Here is a 16653-nt window from a genome sequence, read left to right as displayed (position 1 = left end):
AGTATACATTGGGGTGCAAAAAGTTTCAAAAAGAGTGATCTTCACAGACAATGGGCACATACTGAATTTACATTTCAACATATTAGCCTGTGCGTACATCATTCGGTATTGTATTTGAATGTCCCTATCATCAGACAGGTCATGAGTTAGATAATGTCCTAAATATTTAACCTCTTCACATGTTTTGAGGACAGTACCAGAGAGAGAGAAGGCAGGGAATGACAATTTATTATCTTCCTTGCTTCTGACTATCATAACATTACTCTTTTTCCCATTAAATTTAATATCAAAGTCAGAGCCATATTGAGAGCATATTCTTAGTAACTGTTGGCCAAAGGCCAGCACTATATGGACACAGAATAACAAGATCATCTGCGTACATCAGGTGGTTTATAATGGTGTCACCAACCATGCAGCCTGTTCTGCAGCTGTTTAGCTGGTTGGATAACTCGTCCATGTAAATATTATAGAGAAAGGGAGATAAAATGCTCCCGTTTTACTCCATTGCACACATTGAATGGAGCAGATGTAGAGTCACCCCATTTCACATACATTGACTGGTGTGAATACCAAAAAAACAGGATTCTTACAAGAGATGTGGGAACCCCTCTGCTTTGCAATTTATGAAATAATTTTCCACGGTTTACACGATCAAAGGCCTTAGAGGCATCAATAAAACACATAAACATTGTGGAATTATGTCTGTTATACAAATCTAAAATCTCTTTTAAAGCAAAAATACACATATCTGTGCCATGTTTGGGTTTGAAACCAAATTGATTGTCAGCGGTCAGGACAAACTGTTCCAGCCTGTTCAGTATAGTCCTCTCCAAAACCTTGGATAAGATACTGGCCAGGGCTATAGGCCGGTAGTTGTCCGAACTGTTGATTTGACCAGATTTGTCTTTAATGATAGGCTTTAATAAAACAGATAAAATAGAGTCGGGTAAAATACCATGAACTAAAAATCCTGTAAAGCAGATACCGATTAGGGGACAGAGTTTTCTGCTCGCAAATTTGAAGTGCTCCGCAGATATCTTATCCATACCACATCCTTTATTGTTTTTTAGCATCATAATTGCATCATGTATTTCTTGTGGGGAAACGATCACATCTTCTTTAGTATCAATGTTGCCCACTGTGAAGGTGTTGCTTTTGACACAGTTGAACAGCTCATAATAATGTTTCCCTCCATAACTGAGAAATTTCCTCTGGGCCGCTGACACCATCCATATTGGTTGGTAGAGAGGTTTTACAATTATTCATTTGTTTAATTTCTTTCCAGAAGTCATTAGGACTATTGTTTTGTAGCTTCCTTGCAAGAGAATCAGATCTCATTGTATTTTCATTCCTCTTAATGAAGCGTAGTTAAGCGTAGAACTTTGTTCGTTCTAGCAAAGTGATTGCAATTGCAATTTCTGCTCAAAAAGCACAGATGTAGCAGTCACAAAATGTTGTATAAAGTTGAAATGGAAGTTGTTTTTTATTTGGACAACATTAATGAAAGAAAATAGAAAGGAATGGTCATGATCTTGATGTTATTTCAATAAAATAAAAGTTAAACTTGGCCCATTTTGTTACAATTTTGTTGGGGTGGTGGGGCATGAACATTTTTCCTCCTCCAAAGTGGGGCATGACAGAAAAGGTTTGAGAACCACTGGTGTACTCCAAGGCATAATAGTTGCGAAGAGAGAGAGACACAGACGGACAGACAGACAGACAGACAGACAGACAAACAAACATTCTTGGCATTATAGTGTAGATTAGTAGTATAGTACTACTGTGGTAGTAGTAGAAGTAGTAGTAGTACAGGTATCTATCTGTCTATATTATTATTATTTATAAAAGGGAGCTGGGGCTCTGTTTGTTTTTTCTCTGTCTGTCCCATTGATGACATCATCAGTGATGTCATAAATTCACTCACACACACACACACACACACACAAAGTCACACACGGTGAGCTGCAGGATGGGTGAGCCTACAATAGGAATCGAGCGCGCCTAGTGCACGAGATGCCTAGTTAATAATAATAACATGGGAAAATATCACACCAGACAAACCTGGTAAATGATTGTGTCTCTCTCTGTGTGTGTGTGTGTGTGTGTGTGTGTGTGTGTGTGTGTGTGTGTGTGTGTGTGTGTGTGTGTGTGTGTGTGTGTGGGTGTGTGTGTGTGTGTGTGTGTGTGTGTGTGTGTGTGTGTGTGTGTGTGTGTGTGTGTGTGTGTGTGTGTGTGTGTGTGTGTGTGAACAGGCAGTGCTCATTCAGAGGAAAGGGAAGCTTTGATGTCTGAGCTGAAGATTCTCAGCCATCTTGGTTACCATGACAACATTGTTAACCTGCTGGGCGCATGCACTCGTGGAGGTATGCTCATTTGAATAATTACCATAAATATGTAACTATACAACTGTTACTGTATAACTATACAACTGTACAACTGTTAGGCTACTGTGTAATTATACAACTGTTATACAACTGATACTGTATGTATACAACTGTTACTGTGTAACTATAGTACAATGGTTCCCAATTCACAAGGCCATGCCCTTCCCGGCATCCTGAGCTACGCACTCCACCATGCGGAGGGCGTAGTCAGTCACCATCCATTGCTCAGTGTATGTCTCCTGGGAGGCGGCGCCCTGCAGATCAGCAAGGAGAGCCGCCTGGTACCCCTGGAGGATAGCTAAATTGTTAGCCATGTCATCCATCTGGCCCGCTGCCCTATAGGACTTATCGGCCAGCTTGCCCGTAGTCTGACAGGCCTTTGAGGGGGAGCTGGGGCCCACTGGAGGCAGGGGCCAGGTAGGCTGCCAGAGCGTCCTCCAATAGCCGCAACATCCAGCCCAGGATCCCCGTCCACCTCAGAACAACAGGCGAACGCCTGGGTGGGGGACCTAGCCTGGTGGGGGCTCTGCCACGAGCCCTGCACGGAGACCCGTATGTCATTGCATAAGGGCATGCGGCACTGTGGGGGGGGGCTGCAGGGGGCTGGAAAAAGCATCCCCAAAGCACGGAGCTACTCGATGCCCAGCTTAGCTACGGTCCTGGCCAACACCTCCCTGAACTGCCTCTGATATGGCTCGCCCCCGAGGGTGGGTGGGGATGCCTCTCCAGGCTCCCCCTCATCCGCCTCATGCTCGTCCTGTAACCCACTCGCTTCGTCATCGCTGAAATCCGGGTGGAGATCAACGACATCCTCCATGCTAAGAGCCAAACCGCGCCCCGCGGAGACTGCCTCCTGGCTCTCAGACCACTGTTGGGAGTGAAACTCCGCTAGACATTTTTTCAGACGGCCAATGCAGCCGATAACGTTTCAGAATTCCGGCCATATAGAATATTTACCGGCCACTATTAAAAAAGGACGTTATAAAATAATTGTTTCCTAAATAAACGTTTTGAATCCATTACTATAGTCTATTATTTATAGTCTCTAGTCGATCTTTATTCCAGTGTTGTTAAGAGGCCGATTTTGCAGCAAGAATATTTAATTGGTCGGCATTCAACAGGCACGTCATTCTCGGTAAGGATGCGTTCGTTATTGAAACACAGACAACATGCATACTCCTACTGTAGCCTATCTATCTGCATTTGCAGACACTCATGCACCAATATCTTCTGGACATTGCCTTGATGAAAAAACAATACAGTTAAAAGTAATAACTGCGACAGTGTCAGTGCAGACAACGCACATCTTGAACTCTCGGCTCCCATTTGGCTTTATTTGTGGTAAGCTTTTGATTCATCTCCTCATATCATACAAGTGTCTGCAACAAGCGCAAGCGATTGATTGATTGATTTGCCCGAGGTAGGCTGTCAATTTAGCGGAGGTAAAAAGTGGCTTGTTGCCCGACTGCATTTAATTCCAGTCACGTTTGGTAGCCTATACGGGAGAGACATGCACTTTAGTTGCCACTAAGCTGTGTGGATTACTTGGCCCTTGTATTTAGCGCTGTTGCAATTCTAATTAATCTAATACTCGTTTGTGAAGCGGTAGCCTAATCAGCTTGACTCTGCGGTGGGCCTGGCAACAGCCTATATTAGGCAATATTAGGATAGCCTATTTAATACGCTAATTAATGATTGCATTTAGGTCACACAGGATCAGGCTATTTAATATGCTGTTAATGAATTTATTTAAAGGTCCCAATTCGTGCAGCTGTAACCTCTTAAAAACGTGTGTCTCTGGTCCATAAAACATGATTCTGGATTAATTTGTCGAAAATATAGCAACCCCGTTTGTTCTGACGGAGTTCTCACTTCCTCATCTCGTTGCATCCCAAGAATGGTCTGTTTCTATAATATATTCAGAACTAACAGTTCCCATTGGCCGCTGAGGGAGAGCCCGCCCCAGGTTCCCAGCGGCCAATCAGATTAGCGTCTGTGGACCAGCACGCTAGGTTGTGTCCACAACTAACGTTATCGCTAACTTAACGGTTGCTACGCTAAAGAGGACATCTCAAAATGCCTAGACTTACCGAATGCACCTCCGTAGTTGTTGGATCACGTACAGTTGGCGTCGCTCCAGCTAGAAGTGTTAATTTTGTGGCTATAGACAAAATGGTGCAGGTAGCTTGTGTGAGAGAGACCCGCGCAGTATGCTTGAGGACCATCGTGACGTCCCAATACCCCGTCTGGGGAAACAGAGTGTAAGGGGCGTGGCTTGAAGGAGACTGCAGGGGGAAGCTGTATAGGGACAAATCCAACTGTGGCAGTTCTGAGGTTGTGACCACTCATTACAGGGAGGGATGACAGCAGTATATATGCATTTACAAGTAAAAACAGCTTTTGCACGGAATGGGACCTTTAATTATTTGAGTTTGAGTTTGAGTTTGAGTTTGAGTTTGAGTTTAATCATTCTGACTTGCAATACATGATTGAATTATGCAGAATGTACACTCGAAAAAAACAACAAAAAAATACACATACATTATGCATTATTAAAACAGACCCCAACATCAAAAATACAATCAACGCTACAGCCTATTAAAAAGCCTGACGCCACAGGAGATGGTGGAGTTTCTCAGTCTATTTGTTCTGGTTTTTGGCAAAGACAACTGATTGCCTCTGCGCAGAACACGGCCAGTCCTTTCTTCCTTACTAGGAGGGAGGATGTGGTGGAGCGGGTGGTTAGGCTGGTGCATGTCCTGAATCAGCTTCACAGTGGCCTGTTTCCAACTGGCCACTGTGGCCGTTGACATTTCAATCTACCGGCTCACTGCACGTGATACTGGCCAACAGCCAGCAATTGCAGCTAACGGAATCCCTAGAAACTCCACCAACCTCTGATGAGTAGCCGACTCAAGGTCTCATTATGCTTTCCGCATCAGCGAGGAACGCGAGTGTCCGCACGGAAAAGTGACGTCAAATCAGCAGACACGCCCCTCCGCAAGGCTCCGTGCGGACGGTTTTCGCCTGGCCGTGTGCACCCCGAATTTTGTAACGCGGCTGGGCGGACAAAGTGGAGTTTTCAAGACTCGCGCTCAATTCTGCGAGCAGAAACCCACACAGAGTATAAAAGCTCCACACGTTTCCTCGTCAGGATTCCGTGTCTCTCATTTCCGTGCGGCCGGCCAAAGCGTCAAGCATAATCCAGGCTTCACTCAGCCCCAAAGCGGGGGGAGTAGAGCGCTCCGGCTCATGGGGGTAGCCAGCAGCCACGCTAGGCAGCGTTAGCAGGCAAATTCTCGCGGAAAATGGAGGCACGATAGCGACGAGTGGGACAAAGCGGCACAATACCTATATTGTGGCCAGTGTTGGGGGTAACTCATTACAAAAGTAACATATTTTCATGTAATATATTACTTTTATCAGTAACTCAGTAATATAACTTGTTACTTATAGGATTTCAGTAATATTATACCAGTTACTTTGTCAAGTAAATCAAGTTACAAATTGAGTTAATTTTTTTTAATGTACAGCCTAACTATAGGCTGTAGACCTGTTATAGTGTTCAGGCTAAAATCAGACTAGAGCAGAATAGGACAGGCCAGACTAGGCTGTAGATTAGCTAGATCCCCTGTGTCCTAGTTAGTTCTGGTTAATGTCTAGAGTAGTCAGTTTGTCTGATCCCCCCCCCCCCTCTTTCTCTTTCCCCCTTCCCCTGCTCCTTCCCAACTTCCCCCTTCCTGTTCTCTCCTCTCCCACATTTCCCATTCCCTCCCCACCTCCTCTCTTTCCATGCTCTCTCCTCCCCCACATCCCACCGCTCCCCCCCTCCCTTCTCCTGCTCTCTCCTCTTTCTCCCCTCCTCTGCTCCTTCCCCTCCTCTCCTCCCCAATTTTCCCCATTCCCTGCCACTTCCTGCTCTCTCCTCTCTCACATTCCCCCTGCTCTCCCTCCCCTGCACCCTCCCACCTCTCCTTCTCCGTTCTCTCCTCCCCCACATTTCCCATTCTCTCCCCACCTCCTCCCTCTCCCTGCCCTCTCCTCCCCCACATCCCCCCGCTCTCCCTCCCTCCTCCCCTCTCCTGCTCTCTCCTCTTCCCCCCTTCCTCCACTATTCTAAAGCATAGTACCCATTCTACTCCAAAGCATGGCACCCATTCTATCCCCTCCCACTATTCCGCCACTATTTAAAGCATGGCACCCATTCTACCCTAAAGCGAGGCACCCATAAGCTCTATATGTGAACATGTGTTTATTTGGCAAAGGGATTCACTACTAAAGGCTTGCAGCCAATTAAATTAAGCATAGTTTGGTTGCTAAGAAATCGACATATGTCCGTTTGCAAAATGTGTGTCTATATTTCTCTATCATATAATTGTTCGATGTGTTATTATTACTACTGTAATTTGTTACTGTTGTGTCAGCTAGCCCTCCTTTCCCTGTTCTCTCCATATAGTCTCCCATACTCCCCCTGCTCTCCCTCTCCACCTCCTCCCGTTCCCGAACCCCCCCCCCCCTCCACTTTTCTAAAGCATGGCATCCATTCCATTTTAAAGCATGGCACCCATTCTCTTTCTTTCCCCCTTCCCCTGCTACTTTCCCCACCTCTCCTTCTCCGCTCTCTCCTCCCCCACATTTCCCATTATCTCCCCACCTCCTCCCTCTCCCTGCTCTCTTCTCCCCCATACCCCCCGCTCTCCCTCCCCCCTCCCCTCTCCTCTTGCTCCTTCCCCACCTCCTATACTCTCCAACATTTCCCATTCCCTCCCCACCCCATCACTCTCTCACATTCCCCCTGCCCTCTGCTCTATCCTATATTTCTATATTTTCTATATTTCTCTATCAATTGTTCAATGTGTTATCTTTATTCTGTAATTTGCTACTGTTGTGTCAGCTAGAATTAGCTACACATATTCTCTGTGAAGCCCTCTGAGACATGCTTGTGAATTAGGGCTATATAAATAAACTTGACTTGACTTGGCTTTTAAATCAAAGCACATATTTAAAAAAAATACAATCATTTCCTAATCAAACTGTGTTTTTATGAAAATAACCACTATAGATGAATATAACAAAGGAAAAAAATAACATTTAGAATTTTGGATTGTTTACACTGACTTATATATATTATTTTTCGAGATGGTTCCGGGGCAGCGATGTCATTCTGCTGCTGCTGTTTTGGTAAAAGTAATGCAAAAGTATTGTAATAAGTAACGACTTACTCTACACAGACAGTAATATTGTAAAGTAACTTATTACTCCGCCGCCCAAGCGAAGGAAGTGAAGCTGGTCGGAGTCACAACTCAACGGCAGCGTCTCCCATCCACTGGTCTTTCTAAACGGGGGCAGTTAAGACGGTAGCAAAACAGGTGTTCAGCGAGCGCTGAATGCTACACAGTGTGCTAGCCAGTGTGCATGGGATGTGTCTATGACACATGGGTGGGCGCAGCGGCCGCACCAATCACTAGCTGAGGGCGGGCCAGGATGCCTTCACAGGCACCTGGGTGGTTGTAGAAAGGTTGTATTTTGGTTGTATTTTTTAAATAAGAAAGAGATGCATTCAGGTGAAGCGCCACTATATGGGCTTCAGCATATGTGATAATCCGAGTTTGAAACGAAGTAAAACAATATACACATTTTAAATAAAATACTGTGGCAGAAGTTTTGCAAACACATTAGTCACCCACATAATATACCCTGTGGGTCCCGACCCAGACTTTTAGAACACCTGTAGAGTTGCGGTAAACAAGAAATAAAGCGCGCCGCGCAAGCTCCTTTCTAGCCTACCGTGCAGTGGCGTCATTTCAGCAAAACCGAAGGTATGGCAAGGTACGCGGTAGGGGGGGTGAAGGCACTTCATGGGAAAATTTTGTGAAATTAGTTGTGCAATAGTCCATTTTGGTGAGTTTCTATGCAATTCAGTTATATGACATGAATGTAGTAAAAAAGAATTGTTTAATTCCATTGAATTATGTAGTTACCTTTCTTATTTTATTTTTTAGTGATAAGCACAGCTGCACAGGACTTCACAGGCTGTGCATATAAATTAATGCTGTAAATTGTACAAGGAACTTATGTTATATAACCTCTAAAAATATTAATGTTTAGCCTACATTAAGAATTGACCACAAAGCAGTTACCGGTACATTATTGTAGCCTACTTGTTGTTAAACATGACCAACACACTATAGTAGTAAAACCAATAGGCTATAGCCTATGGTGTGAGGAAGTGGAACCTCTGAAAAGTGATATGTGTTACACACACTATGGAAATGATCCCTGTCAGAGAATCCTTGTTGTTGAGGGTTTGTTTATTTCCATAAAGTGAGTTTAAATACAGCATCCTAAATAACCTACATTAGCATGAACAACATTGATATTGAGAAAAATCCTTATGATTATCATTATATTGATTTAAACCATATCACCCAGCCCAATTTTTGGTAGTATGGCATGCAATAGCCCCTCTGGACAAAAATGCACCACCTGCCTTGGATTTAAACCATCAATTGCTAAAGACCGTCTGCAAGCAAGGTATGCTAAGCAAACAACATAATTGAATATGTAGGCTAAGTAAGGAGATCTGTTCAGGCAGAATTAATCACAACAACATAGGTGTCACAGCTTACATGCAGCCTATGTCCTCCATAATGCACACACTTGGGTAGCCTATCAGTCTGGTTTTCGCAACGGCAGGAACATCAGGCGTGACAAAAACTTCTTTATTAAAAATGATGTAGGCAAAATGTAGTCGACTAGGCCATAATACATAAATAAGTAAATAAATAAGTAAATCAATAAATCAACCAGTAGGCCAGTTGAGTTCAGTGATTGAAGCAAATAAAAGCCTAGGCTGTCAACTGAAGTTTTAGCAGTTTTAGTTTTTTCACTCACACCCGGTCCCGCGATCACATCACCCCTGTCCTCCACTCTCTCCACTGGCTCCCCGTCAAGCAACGCATTGACTTCAAACTACTCCTCCTCACCTTCAAAGCCCTCCACAGCCTAGCCCCCCCCCTACCTGACTGACCTCATCCCCCATCGCCCCTCCTGTACACTCCGATCCTCTTCTACTGCCACCCTCATCATCCCCTCATCCAGACTCAAAACCTTTGGTGACCGTGCTTTCTCCCGCGCCGCACCCCGACTTTGGAACTCCCTCCCCCAGACCGTCTGAGACTCTCCCTCACTCCCCACTTTCAAAACCCGACTAAAAACCTATCTGTTCTCCCAAGCTTACAACCTCCCCTACCCCTGACCACCTCCTCCAAACCATCACCCTCCACCCCCCCACCTGCCCCTCCCTCCTGTTCTCTTCCTCTCCTCTGCTTCTCCATACAACCTTGCCCTGAACCGCCACTGTTATTTGTACCTGTTACCTGTTTCTGTTGCCTGTTGCCTGTGTCTGCTGCCTGTTGCTTGTCTTTTGTTTTACTGTTAAGCGTCTTTGAGTCTTGAAAAGCGCTATATAAAATAAATGAATTATTATTATTATTATTAGCATATTGTAATAGAACAATAATACAGAACTACATCAGAACTTATTCTATCAGTTTATCCTTTCTCCACAGGGCCCATGCTGATGATCACAGAGTACTGTAGCCATGGCGACCTGCTCAATGTCCTGAGGGGGCGAGCCCAGGACTTCCTGGCAGCCATTTTGAATGGAGAGGAAGTGGAGGGAGAGGAGCTCTATAAAAACATGGCCACCCAGCAGGCGCGAATCAGAACGTACGATCTCTTTAGTCAACGCCCAACAGGAATATTCTATTGTATGATTTGTTTAGGATTTGTATTACATGTGCTACAAGTATAAAGTATGTCAGATATGTTTTACACCACAGGCAGTTTTAGTGTTAAAATGTTTAAATCTCATTAACATTGGTGTTCTTTATGGATTACGAGATTGTTTTTTCTCAGTAACTTACAAAGAGGTGGGTTCGAGTTATGGGGGGACCTATGGGGTCTTGGACCCCATAGATAGAGTCTGGGACCCCATAGCATTGCAGTATTCATGCCTTAAATTGCCCCTTGCGGGACTAATAAAGTTTTTTGAATTGAATTGAATTGAATTGAATTGAATAGTCCAGCACACCTGTGGGACCCCCACAAATAACGTTTTTTCCCCCCCTCCAAATAACTAATTCTTCGATGTAAGAATTAGTATTATTTATGTTAACTAGATAAATAGGCTAAATAAGAAACATGTTTTCAGTTTTCCCAAAACAACTGTGTGAATTGTGAATTATTTCAATTGTGAATTGAAATAGGCTGCATTTCACCTCCAAGCCACCATGCGCCGCCCATGAGCGCGTGTTCTACTACAACCGAGTTGCGGGGCGAAGAAGCCACAAGATGCAACCATCACGTGATGTAAACAGCCGCCTGAGACAACAAGATATTATTAATCTTTAGTATAGACCAAATCAGCGGGATGTTTACATTTACTTCCGGGTACCCCTGAGGTCCACACATTATAATGGCGGTGGACGGCACAAACTGACGTGTTGAAGACAAAAACAGACAAAGAAGACAAAAATGGTTCGTCCGTGTTGTGTTGTTGTTTAATATCATTCATAACAACACTTTCACTAACGTTAGTGGAGACCAGACTAGCTAATTTACCTGTTGGACCAGACCAGAGTAGACTTGAAGCTAAATTAAATTAACTTGGCGTCAGTAGCTCTGTCTGTAATAACCTCGCGTCACCAGGCTCTTCTCACGAGTCTGCAAAAAAAACTGCGAGTTTGACAGACTAACAAACGTTATTAGCTAGCTAACACTACATAAAACAAACACAGAAGAAAGGCTAGATACGTCGGACAAGCATGTTTACCAACCGTTTAACCATTTAAATTGAAAGTAGTCGGCCGAAAACAGCGAGAGGGTTTGACAGCATTTATTTGACAACACGCACATTTAAACCTGCCGCCTTCCCCAAGTGGTACCCGGAAGTAAATTTGTTTACATGGTGACGTCACGGTGATTTGGTCTATAGCGTTACCATGCCACCGAAGAAAAGCTGAAGCTGCCAATGGGGTGTACAAGCCTGGTTTCAGAAAGAAACAAAGAACAGCTTCAGACAACAGAAAACAACCTGTTAGCGCAACAGCTAGGTTGCTACTAGCTAGTAGCTAAGCTAACGTAAGGCTGAGAGGAGAGGAGACTGCTTTTCATTTTGTAAGTATTTAGCCTACAGTTTTTTGTTCTAACAAGAGGCTGCTACTGTATCTGCTGAAATATGCTGCTGTTTGTAAAGTGCAATTTGTTTTTCATTCATAAGTTCTTGATTACCTGTGCCCATTAGTTTGTTTGTAAGGTTACTCTCGTTACTTCCGGTCTGTTGTTGCTATGCAACGTAGCGTCAACGGTAGCGTAGGGGATGGCTGCCCCATTCGTCTGTTTTCTTGTTGTTGTTGTTGTTTTTAGATAGCGTTTCTTGCGGAGTGCAGAGAACTGCTCGGAAAGCAGCAAATTGTATTTGCATTATATGTAATGTATAGGACGAATCAGCGGGACGTCACTTGACACCCCGCGGCAGTTAATAGTATGAGTTGTTAATATCTCAAAAACTATCACATCGCTTGTATTTTGACATTCTGAGTGAGAGCAGAAGTAGCTCAAGAGTTTGATGTATAATATATACATGTCGTGTTAAAGTTGTTTGAACTGTCGCAGTTTTAAAAATGTAAACAGAGTTAGACGCAAGAGTCAGACACACAAGCCTCGCGCCACTTGGGCTCCATAGGGTTCCATTGCCGTTGCCACCGAGTGACGTGGTTTGTTTACCAAAATGCTGCTCGGCTGATCCCTCGTATAAGCATTATGTATTTATTTTTGTAGTTTTTGTGCAGAGACAGAGTTAAATAAATGTTCATATAAGTTCAGCAATTTTGTCTCATTTGTAAAATTAAATTGTTGTATTTTATCAGATGCAAATAAGTAAATATCATGGCATTATATCGCTATCGGAGTGGAGGTGAGTGAGAAAAGGAACAAATTGATGGTTAAGAGTAAGACTGAATAATAACATCACACAACAGTCTAAACCTAAGGTTAATTTAAAATTAGATATTCCTCTAAATCTGGCTTCAAACGGCCACAATTTGAGGAAAAAACTGCCCAATTTTGTTTCTTTATTTAGGGGGACCCCATAGCTATCTGACTATAACTCGAACCCTGGGACACAGTTATGTTCTCATTCTCATTTGCAAGACTATCTCCACACTTTGTCTTCGTGCTGTGCCAGGCTCACCTCACTCTCATTCTGGTATAGCGGGAAAAAATGCTCAGTTAACTGTACAACCATCCACCGAAAGCAGTCTACCAAGCAGGCCTGCTTTATTGCACAATCCAAATCTTCACCAAAACGTGCTATTTCAGCGTGTAGGTTGGTAGCTTGCTAGGTAGTGTTGTTGTTGTCTCACAGCAGCGAAGGCATTTGAGGTCAGTGGACACGCAGGGAGTGGAAAGGGATTTCCCTTCCCCCCGACTGTTCAGAGCCAATGGCAGAGCTTTAGCTTCCGTTGAGTCATAATGTTCTCATTCACTGTTCGTAGTGGTTGGGGACAACAAATGTCCTTTTTAATACAGTATTCGTATTGCGCACATTTTTACATTGTTAGTCCGAACGGTATGACATTTGACCCACATGTATATATTTGTTTTTTGTTTTTTCAAAAATGTTACATTTTCTGTCACCCTGGAAAAAAATCCCACTTTTCGTTAGAGGACATTTTCTGTCCTCATTGACTCCCATTGAAAGTTAAATTTTTGGGCCTTCTAAAAATAAATAAAGCTGCATTGCCAAAAAGCATGCTCCTATCCTGGACCAGAGACCTTGGAATTATAACCTTAACCAAGCGCCACCACGTGAATCTTAATTTCCATCGTTTCATCAGTTTTTAATGATACATTTGATGATCAAAAGTGACATTTTTCAACTTCCAGATATTTTTGCATAAAATCATGAAGTCTCTGATGTTAGGCATTCATTCAGTTAAGGCTTCAAATTGATAGATTTTACTGTGTTGTATTATCTTATTTATTATCATGTTTGGAATACAGCATCGATCAATTCCATGCAGTTTACATGAAATGTAAATAAATGTATGCCAAAAGTGGGAAAATGGTGGAAAATAGTAAAACAGTAAAAATTACAAAATTGAAGCCTGAACTCCAGGATGCTTGAGTGCTTAAAGCGGGTCGCACTCTCATGTTCTCCGGGGGGCTGATGCTTCCTGGTACTTGATGTATGGAGGTCTGGGGGCATATTTGATTGCTGAAATTTACAGTCTGTGAGGGTTCACAAAGTGGATTACTAATCTAAAGCCGCTTTCAGACATGCCTTGGAACTCGGGAGTTATCTAGAGGGGACCCGGGTGGCGGTGTATGTATGAACACATTTTGGTGAGCTATGCTCGCTCCTGCGACCCTCCTATGATCCAGCTCTAAGACAAGCTCCTACCCTATTATCAGGGGCAGATTGTTCCCCCTCCCCTCCAGAGCTCCGTGAAGTAGCCAGCTCAGTGAGTGGGATGAGGCAAGGGAGAGAGACAGAAAGCCAGCGTGACAGATTATTATTAAATAGTCGATGTGAATGAGCGAGCTTCGCACAGCACACACATTTAAAATAGAGCATTTGTCGCGAGGGTCGTCTTGCTTCCCAGTATTGGACATCGCTAGGTAGGGTATCTGGATCTGGTTGCGTTCATGTCTTTGATTTAACGTTTACACAGCGTTTGTGAAGATTCACGTGCAGAACCGCAAATTCCAAGTAGCGACAAGTCAGGCAGTATAAAACGGAAACTTCCGGGTATAACCTTCGCAATAGTGGCAATTAAATAAAGTAAATGCACGTGTAATGTTTTTTTGTGTGTTTCGAAAGATACAGAACGGAGATAAACTGGAAGAATATCTGCTCCCTTCGAAAAGTCAATTTTAACCCGTAGTGAGTCGACCGTTCTGAGTTTTTGTTAATACAACATTGATTTTATTTTGAAGGTAAAAACGTCTAGCTTCCTGTATTCTGTATAATTGTAGTAGGAATGATGCATTTTAGGACTGAACATAGCAAAGACCTGTTTCTCTTTGTAGCGCTTGAGACTCGAGGAAATCGATGCAGTTGGGCGTGAGTTGTAGGGTTGTTTAATTAATTACTAATGTTATGTGCAAACGATTATATGCCGTGAACATTAGGCAGTTATCGCCCATTATGTATTTTTAGCAACTTGTTTTCAGACTCTGCATGTCATGATAGTTTGTTGAATGTCAATGCGATTCACTTAAGGCTATGCTCAGACAGTGAAGTGCAGCTGTGTGGTCAGTTTTCACAACTCCCCATTGTGTGGATATGCCCAAATTCCCCCCACCCCCGCCCCCTCTCTACTCTACACTCGGAGGTGCTCCTCCTCCACCCCCGCCCCCTCTCTACTCTACACTCGGAGGTGCTCCACATGTATGAAAACAACATGCCTCATGTCTGAAAGGGTTCACTTCACGTATCGCCTGGGTCAGCTCAGGGCAAGCAACCCTGAGCTGACCCGGAGTTCATGTCTGAAAGTGGCTTAAGTGACAGGAGAAGTGATTGGTGTGTGTATACCATGCTTCTAGTGAAATAAATCCTCCAGCGTTGAGTGACTGTCACAAGCCCGTGTGACAACGCGCAGATGCCGGGGGTAAACAGCTTTAACCGAGGCACCAGGCACCAGACAAAATACCACAACATATTGATTGACCATAGCTCCTTGACAATGTCCCTAAGTCTTTCTCTTCCCAAACAAACTTACTCTTGGCATTTCAACTCCTTCCTTTATCTTTGTCAAAATCTTCCCATCTTTCTCACATCAGCTTTTTTTTAAACTAGACTCCGTGATTCTGTCCTCCATCTGGAATTATAAGAACCATAGAATTTCGAAGATTCACTTGCAAAAACCCAAGTCTGAGGGAGGGCTGGCCTTACCAGTATTTAGGCACTACTACTGGGCTGTCAATGTTAGGGCTCTGATGTACTGGCGGCAAGGGACTCTTAACTCCCTCTGGCTGAAAATGGAGGCCAGATCTATTGCCAAGTCTCCCCTGCCAGCCATCAGCCATACTATTTTCTAAGCTAGAGAAACCTGGGACCTTAGATTTTTTTTTTTTTTTTATGTTAGGAGTGTTTCGAGTCTACCAGATGTTTCCATCCACACACCAATTTGTTTCAATCACTCTTTGTTGCCTTCACGGTCAGACAAAAACGACCATGCCTGGAGTGAGAAGGGGCTAGTTTCCATCAGAGACCTATAGATACAGTAGATGGTCAATTTACATTCTTTGATCTACTGAAGAGAAAGTTTGAATTGCCCGGCACACACTGGTTCAGATACCTGCAAATCAGAGATTATGTTCAATCCAAGATTCATACCTTTGAAGCGCTCCCAAATGAACATGTTTCTTTCTGTTTTGCTGAGCCCTCCTCACTCCAAGCATCTTCTTATGTCTAGATTTCTGTCTGTTTGACAAGTTCACCACGGCCTCTACTGAGAAGATTAGAGAGATGTGGCAGGGGGAACTCTGACATTATAATGGGAAAGGAGTCTGTCTGTGGTACAACTCTGCTCAGACACCAGCTGATCCAATTTAAAGTTGCTCACCGTCTTCACTATTCAGAGCATAAATTAGACAAGAACTTCCCTTCTGTCTCGCCACTGTGTGACAGGTGGCAGGTGCCAGAGGGTACACTATCTCATGCCTTTTGCTTCTGCCCTTCATTAACGGGATTTTGGGCCAAAATATTTGACTGGTACTCCAAGGCCTACAAAATAACCCTTCAGGCAGAACTCGCCATCTTCGGCTGCGACAATCAACAATCTCTAACACAGGGGACAACTGTTGCCAAAAGACTAATTCTGAAGGAATGGAAGTCCTCCTCTTCACCTTCTTTTCAGTTGTGGCTGACGGACATGATCTCTGTTATACTGTTATACTCCATTATCTCTGTTATATGAGAGACTCAGGTTCCTGAGAGCCAACTCACTTAAACGATTCTCAACTATCTGGGACCCGTTTTTGGCTTACTTTGACGAGGTTAAGAATGACAAGTGACTAGCAGATTTTTCATGCATGCATACACATGCATGTATATATGTATGCATTTTATGCATTCTTCTTTTCTTTCTTTTACTGTCTGATCTTGTTTGTGGTTTAACTCATTGAGTGCCAGCCACTTTTGGAGAATGGACGCTCCCAGTGCCAGAGTTTCAGAGCGTTTTCAGTGATTTCTCGAGGC

The 16653-nt window shown here is 43.6% G+C and overlaps 1 protein-coding gene across 1 annotated transcript in view; it reads left to right on the top strand.

The window, feature by feature from the left end:
• LOC310787851 (macrophage colony-stimulating factor 1 receptor 2-like) overlaps window positions 1-16653 on the top strand; it is a 108134-nt gene that overhangs the window by 67983 nt on the left and 23498 nt on the right. Inside the window, exons 12-13 of the mRNA XM_083649314.1 lie at window positions 2257-2363; window positions 9956-10115. Coding sequence (XP_083505440.1) covers window positions 2257-2363; window positions 9956-10115 — 267 coding nt within the window. The remainder of the gene's footprint in view (window positions 1-2256; window positions 2364-9955; window positions 10116-16653) is intronic.

This window comes from Poromitra crassiceps (assembly GCF_964638095.1).
Source record: "Poromitra crassiceps genome assembly, chromosome: 13".
NCBI lineage: Eukaryota > Metazoa > Chordata > Actinopteri > Beryciformes > Melamphaidae > Poromitra > Poromitra crassiceps.
This window is presented reverse-complemented; position numbering and strand designations above follow the sequence as displayed.